General features: G+C 43.2%; 1 protein-coding gene across 1 annotated transcript; it reads left to right on the plus strand.

Moving 5' to 3' along the window:
• Nucleotides 1–6,757: 6,757 nt before the first annotated feature.
• Nucleotides 6,758–17,120, plus strand: PROZ (protein Z, vitamin K dependent plasma glycoprotein). The gene is made up of 8 exons (XM_053970011.1): nt 6,758–6,950; nt 8,548–8,711; nt 10,101–10,125; nt 12,898–13,011; nt 14,301–14,432; nt 15,666–15,751; nt 15,830–15,953; nt 16,477–17,120. Exons 1-8 carry the CDS (start codon nt 6,884–6,886, stop codon nt 16,986–16,988), a joined length of 1,224 nt encoding a protein of 407 aa, XP_053825986.1. The 5' UTR covers nt 6,758–6,883; the 3' UTR covers nt 16,989–17,120.
• Nucleotides 17,121–17,346: the final 226 nt, after the last annotated feature.

Consider the following 17,346-nt stretch of genomic DNA (forward strand, 5'->3'; position numbering starts at 1 on the left):
TTTAAGTCTGACTATATTGCTCTACAAATGAGGCAAAATTCTTCTGTGTTGAGGCTTGTCTATCATGACTGCCATAGCAATACTGTAATGAAACCCAAAAAGTTTTATCAAAGTTTTCATTGAAAGCATTATTCTAATTGAAAAGTTCTGATTTTCTACTTGCTTGGCATTTTGTCAGCCCTCTAAAACCTCTTCAAAATGGGTATGATCTGCTATAGCTTCAGGATAGAGGACTGGTCAATTTTATTTGTACAGCACATTACCTATATAGAGTACAAGGAGCTTTGGTCCCTTCTGTTATTGAGATGCCTTAGACTTGTTGGTATTGTCTTATTAGCAACTGCTTTCATTATCTGACACAGGGATGGTGGACAAGGAAAGGTAAGAGCCAATGCACAGAGTGGAAAAAATATATGGCCATGCTGAAATGGATACAGAAATTTTCAGCAGCAACAGCAGCAGCACAGTCTTTCTCAAATTGGAGAAACCTATCACATTTTCTGAGGATATTGTCCCACCATGCCTTCCAGAAGATTTTGCTAGATATATTCTTGTGGAAGAGGTTTTACAGTGACTTCTGTGAGCCAGAGAGAAGTTTGATAAGACGATCCATCTTTACCCCTGAAAGAATTTTCTGCCAAATCCATTGACATAAAAACCAAGAAAGAAAGAAGGATAAATAAGAGACACCTGCAGCTATCTGCTCCAATATGCATTTTGTTTGTCCTTCCTTGACCAATGAGTAAAATGTAAACTTATGAGTCTTGTAAGAATGTATTAAAAGCATGCATGCTATAATAAAACTTGGGTTTGAAGCCTTCTGAAAATAGAGTGTTGCTTTGTATTGTGACTGTGTCAACTACAACATATTCTGATGAATTAATTGGAATTGTCAGTGGCTTTGAGAACATGTATACAGAAAAAAACCCTAGAAAATGCAAAAACCACTCGTGTATCCAGAAGAGTCTAATTAACTGCGCATGTCGCTGAGTGAAATGAGTTGTTAGATGAAGTTCCTTGAATTGGAAAGGCTTGCTTGCTGTCACCAAAATCACTGCTGTTCTGATAGCTTCTTGCTTTCTTTCTGAGATACTTTCTTCACCAGCATTATTGATATAATGGTTTTGGCTATCATAAAGTGAATGCATTGCACAACCTAGAAATTACAATATTGTTATATGTTATTTATATGAAGTATTATTTAAATCATTCAAATCTGAAAAAAAATTAAATCTGCAAAGGTAACTAATATTTCAAGACTCATAAAAGCCTAACTCTCTTATCATCTGAACCTGATATCCCCTGTCTGCCTTATTTCAATCCAGAGAAAAAATTATTTGTTTTGCAGCCAGTTCAGTGGTATGTAAAAAATTGTGAAGCAGGTATTGAGATATTTGAGCCCCTACAGAAAAAGTACTCTGTGTTGTATTTCAAAAGGTGTGCCAGTATGTATTTTGGAAGAGAGAAGAAAGATGTTACAAAATGGATTGTGGCATAAAATGTGCAATATTTTTTCTCATTCCCTACCTTCACCATTTCCAGTTTTCAAGTGTGAAAGTCACCATTTGGGGATGATTTTTATAATAGAATTTGTTGATCAGTTTGAAAGGAATAGAGCAGTCAGCTTTATTCTGCAATGACCACTGTCTGGTTTCCCTATAAAAACTCAAAAAAGCCCACTCTGGAGTCTGTCCCATTTGTATTATTTCCCTGCCACTTTTCTCTGACACATCCTGAACTTCAGGCTGCTAAATAAATTTGATTCAGGAGTGACAGTGCATTGTAGGTCATGGTGTTCAAGCCACGGATAGAAGCTCAACCCCTGATGGCTGCATATGTCACTCCCTGACATCACTGCTCCAAAGGATATACCCCTGTTTGAATTCTCACAGGACCTCCTTTGAAACCTCTGATTATAGTTCAGCCCTAAACTATAGAGAGCCAGCCTGATACATGGAACAGTGGGCCATGCTCGGAGGTGTCGCAGGGACTACAGGGAGGCCATAACACAGGGCTGGCACTTGCTGACCAATTCCCTTATTGTCATTCATCTCTCCTCCCACCCAGCCCCTCCATGACACCTTGTCTCAGTTCTGCAGCACTCCTGGCTTAATCATAATCAGTTACAGAGGGCACAGACACCTCTGATGGGCCTTGATTGCTGTCTTTAACTCAACATGCATTCAGAGGAATCAGTCATCTGAACTCCTTCCTCCCCTCCCAGTTTGCAGTGCCAGGCATGAAACACCATCATCAACTCCTCAGATTTTCAGTACCGGATAAGAACAAATTCTGTCTGCAGGGACACTTACCACAGCTGCTTAATTGCACAGAGAGCTGCAATCCTCACTCAAGACACATAGCCAGGCACACATCATCAGTGCTCTGCCTCATGCTCTTTGGGTCTGCACAGACAGGACAGAGTACCAAACTCTTTCTCCAGGGCTCTGGACATAGCCAGCAGTGGGGAATAAAGAGATAAACACAAATTAAAGAGACCTTTAAAGCAGCATGCAGGGAAGCCTAGGGCTGTGTGTTGGGTAAGAGAAGAAACTTCATTTTAACTCGAGTCATCCTGAAGATGCACTTTGAAACTTGAATAAACTTTTTTAACTCGAGTCATCCTGAAGATGCACTTTGAAACTTGAATAAACTTTTTTTGCCATCCTATTTCAATATGGATAGAGTTTTTTTCCCCTGTCATAAATGCAGAAGTCAATCTCCAAAAGCAGTCCAGCAGTGTGACAGTTGCACAAGTCCACAGAATCCATGTCTCCCATGACTTGGAAGTCAGGTTGATGGCAAAAGCCAGTTCCACCACCCAGTTACATATGTCTGGGCTGTGGGTGGAAGATGTTGGGTGCAGTCTTTGCACTGGTGGTGCTGAGGTCATGTTAGGACTTCCCTCCTGCTGAATCTGTTGCAGAAGGAGTGATTGGTTGGTCAAAGGAACAATTTAAATTATAGCATCTGGACACAGCTGCAGGGCTGCTGCCCCTGTCCTCAGTGGAGAGAGTCAGGCAGAAAGACAGAGAAACAGGAAACTGCATTAAAAAGTTTGAACTCTGGGTAAAATCCAAGTGCTTTCTTATCTCTTCATTGTCCACTTCAGACTGCATCAGTGTTCCAGGAGTTTGCCTGAAAAATCTGCTACTTAGGTTTCTCTGAGAGCCATCCTTAATTTTATCTTGAACTCCACGATAGGGCAATGGGGAGATGTTACCAGACAAAGTTGGAGGAGAAAAAAATCTTCATCCAAATGGCACAGATTGCAACGTGATTTTGCTTCATTTTTCACATGGGATCAGAGGATATTCCTCATTGCAGAGCGAAATTAAGCATCTTGTCAACCCCCCTTATCCATCATTGAAACTATAACTAGGAGCTGAAGTGCTATGATGCTGTCTGTGCATGTGCTCTGCCATCTTCTGGTTCTTCCATAGCCAGTTTTTTTTGGCTGGAATTTTGGTAGGGAAAAGAATTTTAATATATAAGTTGAGGGGAAAGGTAAAGAAACATGAAGGTGGAAGTAAAGAAATAATGTATTTTAATAAATGAAATATTAACAACAATTGCTATTTTTAACAATATATGCTCAGAGCTTGCATCTACAGAGATCACAGAATCATAGAAGGGCTTTGGTTAGAGGGTGCCTTCAAAGATCACCTTGTACAACACTGCCTGCCATAGGAAGGGACACCCTCCACTAGACCAGGTTGCTGAAAGCCCCATCCAGCCTGGCCTTGAATACTTCTGGGGATGGACCAAAGGTAAGAGGAGTTCCAAGGTGGCTTTTGTTTCACTGCCAGGCCATCTGGACACTTGCACATCCTTGAGGGTAGGCTGATAGTCTTCTTATGAGTCCAGCACCCAAAGGAGAAAATCAGAGCTCCTTGGGGTTACATTCCTTCCCCTGTTTGCTCCTCTAAGGTTTCCTGCAATCTGTAACCAAACCACAAAGAGAGTGCTGATGTTCTTTTGAAAGAGCCGCAAGTTCCTTATCATTTAGAAATGCTGATGTAATTTGGATTTGGCAAGAAAAACTTTTTTTTTTTTCCTGCAGGTGGTGAACAGACTTGGCTGATCTCAATCCAGGTGTTTAGCTGAAATCAGTACCCATTTTAACTGCACTAAGCAGCTCATTAGCTGAGGTGTGCATTTCCAAAAAAGCATGTGATGGGTTACTCAGGACAGCTGCCCTTGGCACATCATGCTGCAGCAGGGCTGATGGCCAGCCCATAGCAGGAGATGCGTGGCATTGACATGTCCCCATCACTGACTGCCCCATCACTTCTGCCCCATCACTGGCCCATCACTGGCCCATCACTGCCCCATCACTGCCTGGGCAGCAGGTCTCCAAACCCACTTCCCCTGGGTTGCTGCACTGGGCAAGGAACAACTTCCATGTGAACCAGTTACTAAAGCAGGACTAATTCCCTCAGCTACTCCATCCTGAGGAACTGCTAACTTGGTATCTGACACTGCCTGCAGGCTTCATCCTGGAATGAGTAACCCTTCAAAAGGAAGGCAACCCCTAAACAGGGCTGCAGGAAATAGGGCGCAGGATTCCATAATGAAACACGTCGCCATATGCTGGCTGCGGTAATTAAAGGCAGGAGAAAAGAAATCCCAATAACTCTTTATAAAGAAACACATGAGGAAAGGACTGCCCTTTTAAACCCTTCTTTTCATGAAGTTTTCCATAGTAATATAAAAGTTAAAATATAAACCTGTTGCATTGATGTCAATTCAGAAAAAGCAAAGTCGGTGCCATGCATACTGAGTACACTGAGTCCCATTCCCAAGGACACAGCTGCTCAGTCAAGGGATATCTTTTGTAAAAGAGATCCCACAGTAAAAGGAAAAATGACCATGTAAACTAAGATCTTGTGAGAATACAGTTTCTAAATCTCTGTGTTATTAATATCAAACCAATTTGAATGACAAACTTATACCTACAAGAGTTCCTTAGTTGACATAGGTTTAGGTTTGTGAAATGTAAACAGTTTCTTTAAAAAAAAATAAAATACATCTGTGGATCCACATTTTTGTGCTGGGTTCTGCAAAGTCCTGTACTGACATCAAGTGGTGAGATATTTTTCATGCCAAAGGGAGCCAGGCTGGCTGTGCTGTGTACGCATGGGATAATATTCATTATCACGAGAAGGTACAGGCAAGTGGTCCCAGGCCACTTGCAAGGGGACTACAGCAGCACTCTCACTGGCAGGTGCTTCCGTGGGGATGGACAGCCAGAGGAATGTGAAAAAGCAACACAGCCCCTGCAAAGCAAGGCAAGGGGATTGAGGTAAGCCTCCACAGTGATTCCTGGACACAGGAGGTGCTGTCTGAGCCCCCAGCATCCACCAAATGTGACCACTGGCAACAACTCTCCCTTTCCTAGACAAGAAAGCTCTGGCTGGGTGAGGTACAGTGGGGCTTGGTGGCCTCAGGGGACTGAGGAGAGCATGGAGAGCTCATTTACTGAGGAAAGCTGGACACACAGTTAACCAGAGGATGGGAGACTCTCTTAATTAGTTCTGCAGAAATATCAAAGAGGGCAAAACAAATACATAACGTCATGAACTGGCTGTGAATAAAATTAAACTTAGTATTAGACGAGTTTTAACTCCAAGTGAACTTCTGGAACAACAGGCCTGCAGAAACTGCAGGAAAACCCTCCCACAATGGAGTTTTAAAGTGCAGGTTGATTATTTGCTGCAGGTATTGAGGCCTGTGATGTGAGCTGTAACATCAGGCCTGAGTTGGTAAGGACTGGCCTTGGTGAGGGATGTGGTTTGCTTCCCTCATTGGCCTCAATACTCACTGAAGCTTGTTTTCAAAGGTGCAATTGATGGCAAGTGCAGTTTTATTTGTGGATTTACCCATGGACATTCAGGTCAATCATACTTTACTAAAACAACTGCATGCTCAAATAATAGCTGGGGATTTATGATATGAAAACACAGAATGGTCTTAGTTTGTAACTCAGATTAAGTACAAAACCACTCTTCCTCTCACTGGTCATTGCTCTGAGCATAGAAATGCTCTTCCCAGGAGCCAGCCTATTCTGGGACTCTGCAGCAACAATGCCATTGCATGCCAATGGTTTATCCTTCCTCTTGTCCAGGGCTGGGAGCAGGGTCATCCTGTCCACAGGGTGCATATCTCAGCAGCCCAGGGAGTGTTTCTGTCCTCTCCAAACCTACGCCTCCTTTCGCAGACTCCGTCTGGCTGTGCGTCTCTGTGTGGCTGGCATCCTGATGTCAGAAAAAGTTTTCCATGCTCTCCTTCATGGCTGGGCATTATAAACCTAAGAGTGAAAAAGAAAAATGCCATATTCATTCAGATGCATCCCTAGGGGGAGAAAATCATGTTTGTGGGCTTGGTTGCTCCAAAAGCTGGTGGGATTTGCCCATTGCAGCTAAGCCTTGGTAAATGTTTTGTGAGGACAACGTACTAAAGGGCCACATCATGTAATTGGTCCCTGAGGTCATTGTCCAGCCTGTGCTTTGATATGGTACAAAGAAATGTTCGTGCTGTTCTTCTCCACCCACTCTGTGTCACAGTGAGGGCTGGGGCATGGGAGGAACATCCAAATCTCAGACCAGCTCCCAGTGGCACTGGCAAAGGGCCCCACAGTCAGCCAGGGCACGGAGAGAAGGGGACTGTTGCACTGCTGAGCTGGGCGTTGATTTCTTTGGTTTAGTTTGGGTTTGTTTTTTGTGTTTTTTCCCCATGTGTTGACATTGCAGCCAGGATTTGCCCTTAGAGGTTTTGTTTTCTCATAAGCAGCTGGACTTTAAACTTCAACATCTCTCCTGTAGCCATTTCCCACAAGAGCTGCAGGAATGCAGGCAGGCACCGTTAGGCTCAGAGGGTAACAATGGCAAGGTGCTCTTGGATAATATTCTTCCTTCTCTCTGCCCTTTTCCTTCAGACAGAGCAGGCAGGTATGGCTTTTGTTTTGTTGCACCTTTAATTCTGATTTGCGCTGCTGCTTTTCTAAAAAACACCAGTAATTTTATACCTTGCATAATGTTTACTTTGTAGCACAGAGTGAAATCAATGAAAACAGTCCATTCCTTATTTTCTTTAAATTTCTGCTGTTTATTTCATGCAGCTAAGTGAAAGCTGCTGTAGGCTAATGGGGCAATGTAGTTTTGAAGTACCATCATTTATGTCAGGGTAATATTTTATCTTTCCTTACAATTTTTAGAGTAACCCAGATATTAAAGTGAATTTTGTTTTATATTTCTAGTTCCTGCTGAAATAAAAATGAGAGAGTCCTATGGAAGAGGCCTGCATGCTTGTTATAGCTTGAGGAAGTCTATGTTTCTGTATTAACTCTCCATGGTTTGTCAAAAAACAAGGAAGAGCCAGGCAAGGAAGAAAAATATGGTGTTCTCTTAAGAAACACCTTGCAGCAGAAGTTCACTGCCAGCTGTGCTGGATGTGGTAGAACCACTGCACAGCAGAAATATGTGCTGGGGGTCAGATAACGTTTAAAATGCAGAACAGAGCCATGAAGCTTTTATTTTTTTAATATCATGTGCAAGTCAGTTGCTTATGGCATATCCTTCAAAAAGATAACTAAATATCTGTACACAGTTCTGGAATAATTTTGCTATTGCTCTCACTTCTTCTAGTTCTATGATTATTGATTATTTCAACCAGCAGTGTTGGGTCCCCAAACACTGTATAAAAGAGAAAAAAAACCCTGAATATTCCCTGCCCAACACATTTGCTTTCCAAGCACAAAAGAACTGACAAACACATGCTGACACACACGATCACACATTGCTTCATCTGGAAGATGAGGCTCCAGGGTGGCACCAGCTGCCCGGCAGTTTTTGATGGAGGTATCATTTGCAAAGGGAGTTTTAAGACCTGTCACCTGGTCTCTCCTCTCTGAAAGATTACAGTGTCTTCCACATAAACAGTGGCATGGGATATAGCCCTCTTAACTATGAGCATTGCTGAGGGGTAGTTTTTATGTACTCTCCTTAAGAGAGAATTGGTTGAGAACTCAGCAATGTCATGGCTTTCCTCCTCAGGAAAAAAAAAAAAAAAAAAAAAAAAAAAAAAAAAAAAAAAAAAAAAAAAAACCATTAACTAAAATTGAAGAGCATCAGTTTGGATCCACCATCTTAATACCAACTTAATACCACTAATACCCACTTCTACCAATGCATCTGAAACCCCTGTACAGCCTCACAAAATAGCCTTTGCTTTTTATAATAATGTTTTCCCCCTTTCCCTGGCTGTGCCTCCACACTCTGCTCTGTATGTCTCGTGCAGTAAAATAATGTGCCAGGAAGGGTTTCAAATTCCCCCTGCTTGGGAGCAAGTCAGGCATTCCCCAGAAATAAAAGGTCTCAACTCCTCAATTGAATTTGGGCTAACACATTAGAGCTCTTTAAGTATATAAGTTTTATGTGGCTGAAACCCCAAATCAACCAAAATTATTTATCTTAAAAAAGAAGGTAAAAGTATATAAGGAAATTAATCTAAGTACTTATATTAGTGTTTTGTCATACAATGTTCCAGTATTTATATCAGCTCATGATGCAAACAGTGTTATCAAGAGACAGAGACGTGCCAGTTCCCTACTTCTGGAGGAGGTCCTTGAAGGCAGCTTGGAAAGAGAATGCCTAGAAGAGAGATGTACACATGAAGAAGCAAGAGAAGTATTTGAAGATGATGACATGCTCGTAAGTATTTTGTTTCCCTGCATGCACAATAAAAACTGCTTCCATGATCCTTTACTTGCGAAACACAAGACTGCTTCATTTGTTTGGGTTTCTCTCCATGTGAAATCTTTGCATTTGCCATCTCAGCAGGCAGCAAGCAGGTGTTTTCCATGGTCAACACGGAAACGAGGAGGTCAGCTCTGATATTGTTCAAGTCCTCTCCTGAAAATGATGTGTCATGCTTCTTGTATTAGTGAATCACGTGGCTGTTGTCCCATCGTGACCACACACAGAAATACATCAGCATCCCTTAGGGACCAGGAGGGGCAAAGGGGTGCTGGTCAGCAGAAGAGCACCTGGAGGGCAGCACAAAGGAATTCCAGTCTCTCCAGCCAGTAAATTGGTTTCATCAGGGCCCAACTCAAATCCTCTATGCAAATGCATGCAGCATGGGAAATAAATGAGAGGAGTTAGAGTTGTGTGGGACACTGGAACTGTTGTCCAGAGAAGCTGTGGATACCCTGTCCCTGGAATTGTTCAAGGCCAGGTTGAATAGGCCTTTGAGCAACCTGGTCTAGTGGAAGATGTGCCTGCCTACAGCAGGAGATTGGAGCTAGATGATTTTTAAGGTCCCTTCCAACCCAAACCATTCTGTGATTTTATGATTGGGACAGAGGGAATCAGTGCACCAGCAAGTAGTGGGACCTATAGAGAGAGGCTTACTTGGTGAGTAGCTGCAAATTCCTGTGCACCAGGGGCTCTCCAGACATACAGAGATGTCTGCTGTGCCCTTTAATGGGAATCTGGATGGAGTTTTGTTTGCAGAGAAAGCAGAGGAAACAGCTGTAGGTCTGCCCATGGGCAGCCATGGCACTTTGGGGAAGGGAGGGGTGGGCAGAGGTGTCACTTTGGGGAAAGCAGCTCCAAGGTCAGCTGCAGTACCCAGGGAGATGCAGGGCACAGGGTGGTGGTGACCAGCAGTGGTGCCCTGCAGCTCTACTCTGTGCTGACCACTTTGCCTCCGGCAGCACCTGCCAGGGACCAAGTGGGATGGGACAGGATGGGGTCACTTCCCAGACTGCTGCACACCAGAGAGACAATAGCCAGCAAGTTTTTTCAGGGAGCTGCATTGCTAAAGGATCCAGCTGTTCCTCTCTGGCCTGCGAAGTCTTTCTTTTCCTGTACTGCTTCTTAAGAAACAATAAAGAAAGCAGTAGGCAAAGCCCCTCCCTTCTCATGTGTATATTTGCTAGCAGCACATTATAGTTGTGCAACTTTGTAAACATTAAACCAGTGTATACAGTCTCTAATAACATGTTTTTGGTTTAGCAAAGTGTTTATGACATATTACATTACTTGGGAATTAAATAATTTCCTAATTTTCTAATTTCCTTTTTCTTTTTCACCCAGAAAATATTTTGGGATATCTACTATGGTAAGCTGGCCTCTTGATTTCTCTCCTTCATCGTATTGTCACATTATGAACATTTTGATTCAGACTAATACTGGTTTTCTAAGAGTTTATTCTATGAGAAACAATCAGTCTCTATTTGTCATGTCTGTAATAAAGTAGAAGGAAAATTCTAGATGTAAAATTATTTTTAAAAAGTAATATACAGGAAAAACCATTTAAAGCTGCAAAAACAATAAAAGTAGGAGGTAAGTAAAGGTTATCATAGTAAATAGGCTACTTCTTTTCCTGAATCTGAAACAGCCTAGGACATGAGAAAGTATGTTTTGCTGATGCAATACAGCAGCACAGTTTTACCAGCAGAATCTCCCAAATACAGAATTAGCACTAAAACCCGAGTAAGATAAATCGATATTAAAAGCTAATGTGCTGTCTACAAACTCTGCACAGTGGGATTGCATCATTCCCTGTCGGGTGCCAAGGCAAGAAACAAATCCATAGAAGCCGAGGGCCTGATGTGACTAAATGCCACCTGAACAGGAAGCCTGTGACAGCAGCTCGTGGTGACTAGGCCCTATTCCCTCCCTTTCTTCTGTATGCTTCATCCCAAGTTTTTCTAATCTTAGGTTTAAAGAGTGGATAAGGAGGTGGCAAAATCAGCAGTCAATAATTTTCTGCACAAGCCACTAAATCACTGAGTCCTGGGAACCATAGAAGAATCCCATCAGTGGTTATGAAGGTTATGAAGAATGATGCTAAATATTTGGCATTTTTATTTTGTGAGGGTGGGATTAATTTCTAATTTGAGTCATTGGATATTTGTACTAAGCATGTCATGCAGGCTTCCCTCTAGCCTAGGATGGGAGAAGGGCAACCAGTTCAGAATGGTCCCTCCAAACAAGCTTAGCCACAATCAGGACACATTACTGGCTTCAGCCTCAGGAGTGGCTTTCTTGCTGTAATGAAAAGCCATGTGTTCTGTCTTCTTCCTAAAGAGCAGCAGTGTGTGTTTCCTTCTCTGGGATGTCTTCTCTAACATTTTGGAGAGTGCTGCCTTTGAAAAGTGGCTTCTTTCCTCCTTGCTAAACAAACACATTTTTTCATCCTGTCTTCCAATAATCTCGTTTTCTAGACCTCTGGTATCCATGTTGCTTTCCCCTGAAAGTCCAGGGTGCAGTGGATAAATCTGCATTGTGAATAAAAGAGGAAAGGCTGAGCACACACCTAACTGCTGGGTCACCCACCAGCTCTGTTCTGCTCTGCTCCACCTTTGTCCCTTCAAGTCAAAACTGATGTAGTGGCATCTTGCTGAATGTCTGCTGTCAGGGCACTTTGCCTGAGATCACACTTGTTCCCAGCCCTCTTTTATCAACAGCATAAATGTAGCCATTGCCAATCTCTCTTTAAACATCCCTTTCCAAAAGTTTTGTGCATGCCTCATAGCAGTCTGCTCACTGTACGACAATGTCATTGGAGACATTTCTATTGTATGATGTTCACTGATTCCCCCTAGGTCCCTTATCCTATAATATGATCAGATTTAAATGGTTTGAATTATTTGATCTTGAAAAGTGTATGTTGGTTTTTACTTCCCACCTTTTTATATTGCTGTGTGCTTATAATCATAGCTTGCCAGTAACAGAAATCAGGCCAATTTCCCTATATTTCCTTGAATCTTCCCTTTCCTCCTTTAATAAAGCTAGGTGCTGGATTTCTTTTCTTCCCAACATGGATTTCAGAGGCTTGAATCCATCTAACTACTTCAGGCTGCAGGGGTAACCCCTCCCTAGCTCCAGCTCCTCAATTCTGCCTGCTCAGCTGTGCAGGTGAGATTCCCCCAGTTCACCCAAAAACCCTCCCTGAAGGCCTACATTGTGTTTGGATATGCTGGTGGCATCTGACTGCAGATGGGCTGAAGCTGGTAGCTCTTTCAGCCAGTATTTTAATACATCTAACACTCAAAGATATGTGTGCCCATAGCCAAAGCAGATGATGATTGGTGTTTTATTCCCAGTAGCTGTCAGAGTTTTCACTTTTCCATCCCCAAAATCAGGTAGGGCAGCTTGCTGACTGAATTAACCTCTCTGACAAGGTGTTAATTTTTAGAAAGGTTGGACAACATGTCCCAGGATAGGCTCTCCTGGCTTGCTTACTGATTGCCTATGTCTATAATAAGTAGTTGTTACTTGGATAATGTTTTCAAACTGCTTAGGAGTCATTCCTGTGGGCAGCTTGAAGGGAAACTGGCAGCTCTGCCTGGTGCTTCACTCACAGTGAGAACACCCTCTTGTTTCAATGTTCAGTTCAGCAGAAAGAGCAAGCTTGCTAGTGTCTGAGCTGCTGCATGATAATTGTGCAGATTCAGAAAAGTTGTATTTCCTCCTATTTTGATGTTGCTTGCTGTACACTTGCTCTATAATTTTGATGCCAGCTTTTTCTATCCAGTGCATATCAATCTAACATGGGAGACCTAAAACAGCAGTCTTATATTACATTTGTCAAAAAGCAGGAATTGTAACTCAGTCCTTTTCCCTGAATCAGAGCATCCATCCTCCAGAAGGAGGCTCTGCCTCTGGGCAGCTCCCAGCCTCTCTGACAGGGGCTGCAAGAGTACCTCTGGAAGTAGATTTGAGCTAAAATTACCCCAGCTAAAATTACTGAGCAGTTCAGTGACACTTAGCCCATTTCCTTCCAAACTGCTGTCACAACCCTTCTCTGAATGGCTCATGTGCAGGATGGGGGCTGTGTAATTTGGGATCAGTGCTGGTGGTGACTCCTCCCTCTCCATTTCTTCAGGTGGCAGGAGGTGCTCCTCGAGCCCCTGCCAGCACAACGGTGTGTGTGAGGACAGCATCCGTGGCTACACCTGCACCTGTGCTGAGGGCTACGAGGGAGAGAACTGTGCTTTTGGTAAGCATTGTCCCCTTCTGAGAAGCCCCATCTTGTCTTGTCACAGGGTGTCCCCATGAAACCATACACAGCTCTCCCATGGTGCCACTTACCATGGTTTTGGGTAAAACACACGGTTCTGGCAGAGCAGGGGTGATGTGTGCTGCCTGCCTACAAAACATTATGGCATCCTACAGCTCTGCAGGCTGTCCCTGTGCCCTGAGCCTCCCTTCTCCGGGGATGCAGCAAAAGAGCTGAAACCAAAGCACTTCATGGGTACACCCCAAAGCCAGCCCTTCCACTGCCACCTGTGCTACCTGGCTGCTTGTCCTGCTGTGGTCCCAGGAGTGTGGCGTGAAGGACCAAGGCTGCAGTGCCAGGGTGGCTTCCCAGGCACCCTGGTGCCTCTGAGGCCACACACCCCCACAAGACAGTCCCTCAGGACAGAAGGACTCCAGAAAACAGTTTCCAGTGGAAGGGAAAAGCGTAAAGTAAAACATATGTGTTCTGGCACAGGAAAACCTTGGGCCAGATACTACATTTTAATATCTGCCAGGTTGTTCTTTCCAGCCCTGACATCAGTATTTCTGCTGGTTCAGAGGTCCCCTGGGGTGGAGACGCCCTGGCTGCAGAAGGCAGGGTCGTTCTCTGTATAAGGGGTGTGACTGTGACCAGCTTCTGGGGGAGCACAGAAGGTGACACAGCTTGGACCAGAGCTGGGAACTAGATCATCACAGTGTGAGACTTTGGCATCATGTTATACAAGATTTTTTGCTACCTATGAGCTGGATCAAATGACAATTGCTTTGTGCTAAAGATTTAAGTGTTTGCTTAGCTATGGAAAGTTGAGCATGTTTCAGTGTTCATAACCCGTTTCTTTTTTTCTTATCTTTGATAGCTGAGAATTTAAACAAGTGTGCAAAATAAGAGCTACAGGTTTTTCTCAAAACCAGAAACCTTAGCTGCCTTCTTCCTCAAGCAATACTTGTCTTCATAACGTGCAACAGTTCTCCTGCTGCAGATACTTGGTGTTTTGTTTAAAAACCCATGGCACCCTTTCCCAGAATTCAGAGATGCAGTGTCTGGTGCAGGGAGGTGCAGGGGGGAGCACAGTCTGCAATGAGACTGTGAATGCTGCAGAGACTCAGCTCTCTCCAATTTCTGTTTGACAAGGGGAAAAAATTCCAGTGGTAAATACTACCAAGCCAGAGTCCCAACCCAGAGCCACACCAAGTGAATAAAAAATAAAATATAGAGGTCTCAAGCGATGAACGAATACTCCACATTTTTTCTCTGCTTGTTCTGTTTAGCTAAAAATGAATGTCACCACCAAGCAAAGGTAGGATGTGACCACTTCTGCTATCCAGGAAGTGATTCCTACCGCTGTTCCTGTGCTGATGGCTATGAGCTTGGGAAGGATAAAAAACAGTGCATCGCATTAGGTAGGTGTGAGCATGGACGTAAAGGGGGCACCTGCTCAGGGCTGGGTGAGCAGGCCACCATCTAACAGATATGATCAGCCTGCTTCAAGCCTAAAGCAATATTAGTGGCTAGAAAAAGGAATCTAGGGACCACCAACCAAGATGCCAAAGTAAGGTAAAAGAAGGGCTATTTGATCAGAACGTTTAAGTATGAATCAGCAGACAGGACTTGCACTACCCTACATATCACTCACTGGACCAGGTTTTCCACTCCTGTGTTTGGTTAAGAGTAATTCTCCTGAATGTGTGTTTGCTTGGAAATGAGATTCAGTTGATTCCCATCAGGTGACCAATGGTCTAATAAATGAAGGGAAACATTTGCTGCCATATTAATTATCTTGAAACAGTAGCCCTTTTTAGTTCTTCAGTCTCATATTAAGCATCTCATTAAATATCATCCCCTTACAAAGTGTGTCTACTAAAACCACAGAAGTATATTTAGACCTGTGTCTGTATTAGCACAAGTGGGGCAGCGAAATTGGAGTTCATCTGTAGAGGCACGGTTTTGGCAGTGAAAGACTGATGTCCACACTCAGTGCACACTTCAGGTGGGCTTTACATCAAACTGGCCTAGTTCAGTCCTGTGGACTAAGCACTAGCCAGCTGTGAGAGTGTGTCATGTGTGCACCTGGAAAGTGTCCTGAGGGTTAGCTTCACCTGAACAGAATCCAGTGTGTGTGACCCAAACCTAGTGGAAATGTGACAAATGCAGATAACTGGGTGATCCAATCAAAAAGCATGTGTGTTGTTTGAACCAGATGAGAAAGGCATGCATGTCCCTAGAGTGACAGCTGTAACAAGGAAAACCCAGGATTTACCTTGTCCAGACTGGGCCATAGCTCTCAGGTTTTTGACACAATTTGAATACAGGATACAAAGATGAAAAAACAAGATGTGCTAATGGTTGGCTGAAGAGGAAACCTCATTTCATTAGTGAAATGAAGCACAGTGAAACCTGGTCACTACAAGCCTAACACGGTGACCATGTTCAGCCCATTGCTAAACTATTATGACTACAATTGCCAAACAAATTATTCCAATTCTCACCAGCTGAGAAATTGTCATTCTCCTTCTCCTTTGTGCAAAAGCAGAACCCCAAAGTCTAGGTGGAACAGTAAGCATTTGCAGGTATTGGCTATCTTGAAATGATACAGTATGAAGTTTTGATTTTTTTTTTTTAAATTCATTTGTTAGATGCATGTGCATGTGGCAGACTTCAAGACAGTGAAAACCTTATAAGTGAAACCAGGAAGAAAAGTGATGAGCGATTTCCTTGGCAGGTATTCCTAGCAATTCATGAAACCCATCACTTACACTCACATGGATAGTGCTATATATTGTTTTTTGCATTTTCTTAGGTGCTGCTACTAAACTCAGAAGGGAAAGGCTTCTGTGGAGGAGTGTTGCTAAAAAGTAACTTCGTGTTGACCACAGCAGAGTGTGCCCTTCTGCACAGCCATTTTCAAATCAGGGTTGGTGCTGGTAGGTGATCCAAAACAGTTTTTCTTGCTGCAGCACATTTCAGTATTGACAAGCTAAATTTTAAAAAAGCTTACTAAACTTCTTGCTGCATAAAAATATTGTTAAAGGAAACAAATATGATGTTACTTCATTTAAGCACCTCAGTCAAGTATCTGAGCTAGAACTACAGCTACCCCACGTTCCTCTTTACAAGGCAAGCAGAAAGTGCCTCTTGAGCACAGTTCAGAACTCAGCACCCAGAGATCAGCTAAACATGGTGGATTTAGCAGTGACTCGTTTCATGCCAAAATTCACGTCAGCGCTGGATATTCATCCTTACTGCTGAAATTATTTGTTTTCCTACCAGCATTAAAAAGCTGCCAGTGTATTATTCCTCATTTCCCTTTACTGCAGAGGTTTCGAGGAAGAGCACTTTTAGCTCCTCCGCTGCACGTGTTTCTCAGCACGACCAGGCAGCTTGCATGCAGCTTTCAGGTCTCTGATAAACTATTCCTAAGAGCAGTCAAATGTCATTGCTCCACAGGGCCTAATGGAACAAGTGGAACTGGGAAGATAATGCAAATTAGTGAGAAGCACATACACATCCGGTACGATGAAGACACTGGTGAGAACAACATTGCATTACTACAACTTCAAGAGCATGTTGAGTGTGACAACTCCCACCTTCCTGTGTGCACCCCTGAGAGAGACTTTGCAGAACATGTTTTAATTCCAAAACTGGCTGGTACAGTCAGCGGCTGGAGAATGGAAGGTGATGAACTTCAAGGCGAAGAGCTGCAGGTTTCATACCTTCCTGCTGAGGACTGCAAACAAATACTCAACATCAGCCTCACAAACAGGCACTTTTGTGGGCACCTCCAGGAGGCAGTGGACAAACGCCTGGCTGGAGGAAGTTTTTTGGTTACTGAGTACAAGGGCACTTGGTTTCTGACTGGTATCCTGGGATCCTGGCCGCTGGAAGACACTGACTGGGAAACACTGCTTTTCACCAACACTGCAAGGTATATGGTATGGGTTAAACAAAAAATAAAGTAAGACACAAACACAAACAACTCTCAAGCACCAAGCCCCTACCAATTGTTGCAAGGAAACATATGGATGCAGCCATTTGACTCTACTACTGTTTGCAGCAATGGAATTTGCAACAATGACATGTATTTAACTCCAGTTTATACACAAAAACCTGTTTGTCTTTCCTTCTGCTGACACACAGTACTGTGAGTCATGATACAGTAAACCTAGTTATTGAACTAAAAACTGATCTAGAACTGTTCATCCTAAACCTCAAAACATGTTGAATATTTTTCTGTGATTTCAAATGTTGCTAGTACCCTGAGGTTTGATTCAGCAAATTCATATTCTTATTTCACGATCCATACAAGTAAAACTTAAA

This window comes from Vidua macroura, chromosome 2, assembly GCF_024509145.1.
Source record: "Vidua macroura isolate BioBank_ID:100142 chromosome 2, ASM2450914v1, whole genome shotgun sequence".
NCBI lineage: Eukaryota > Metazoa > Chordata > Aves > Passeriformes > Viduidae > Vidua > Vidua macroura.

What these genes read in the sequence shown, in the direction of transcription:
- PROZ (XM_053970011.1), top strand. Translation starts at nt 6,884, where the DNA reads ATGGCAAGGTGCTCTTGGATAATATTCTTCCTTCTCTCTGCCCTTTTC. An exon ending in TTGAAGATGATGACATGCTC is followed by an intron (nt 8,712 to 10,100) that starts GTAAGTATTTTG and finishes TTTTTCACCCAG; the next exon opens with AAAATATTTTGGGATATCTA. An exon ending in ATGAGCGATTTCCTTGGCAG is followed by an intron (nt 15,752 to 15,829) that starts GTATTCCTAGCA and finishes GCATTTTCTTAG; the next exon opens with GTGCTGCTACTAAACTCAGA.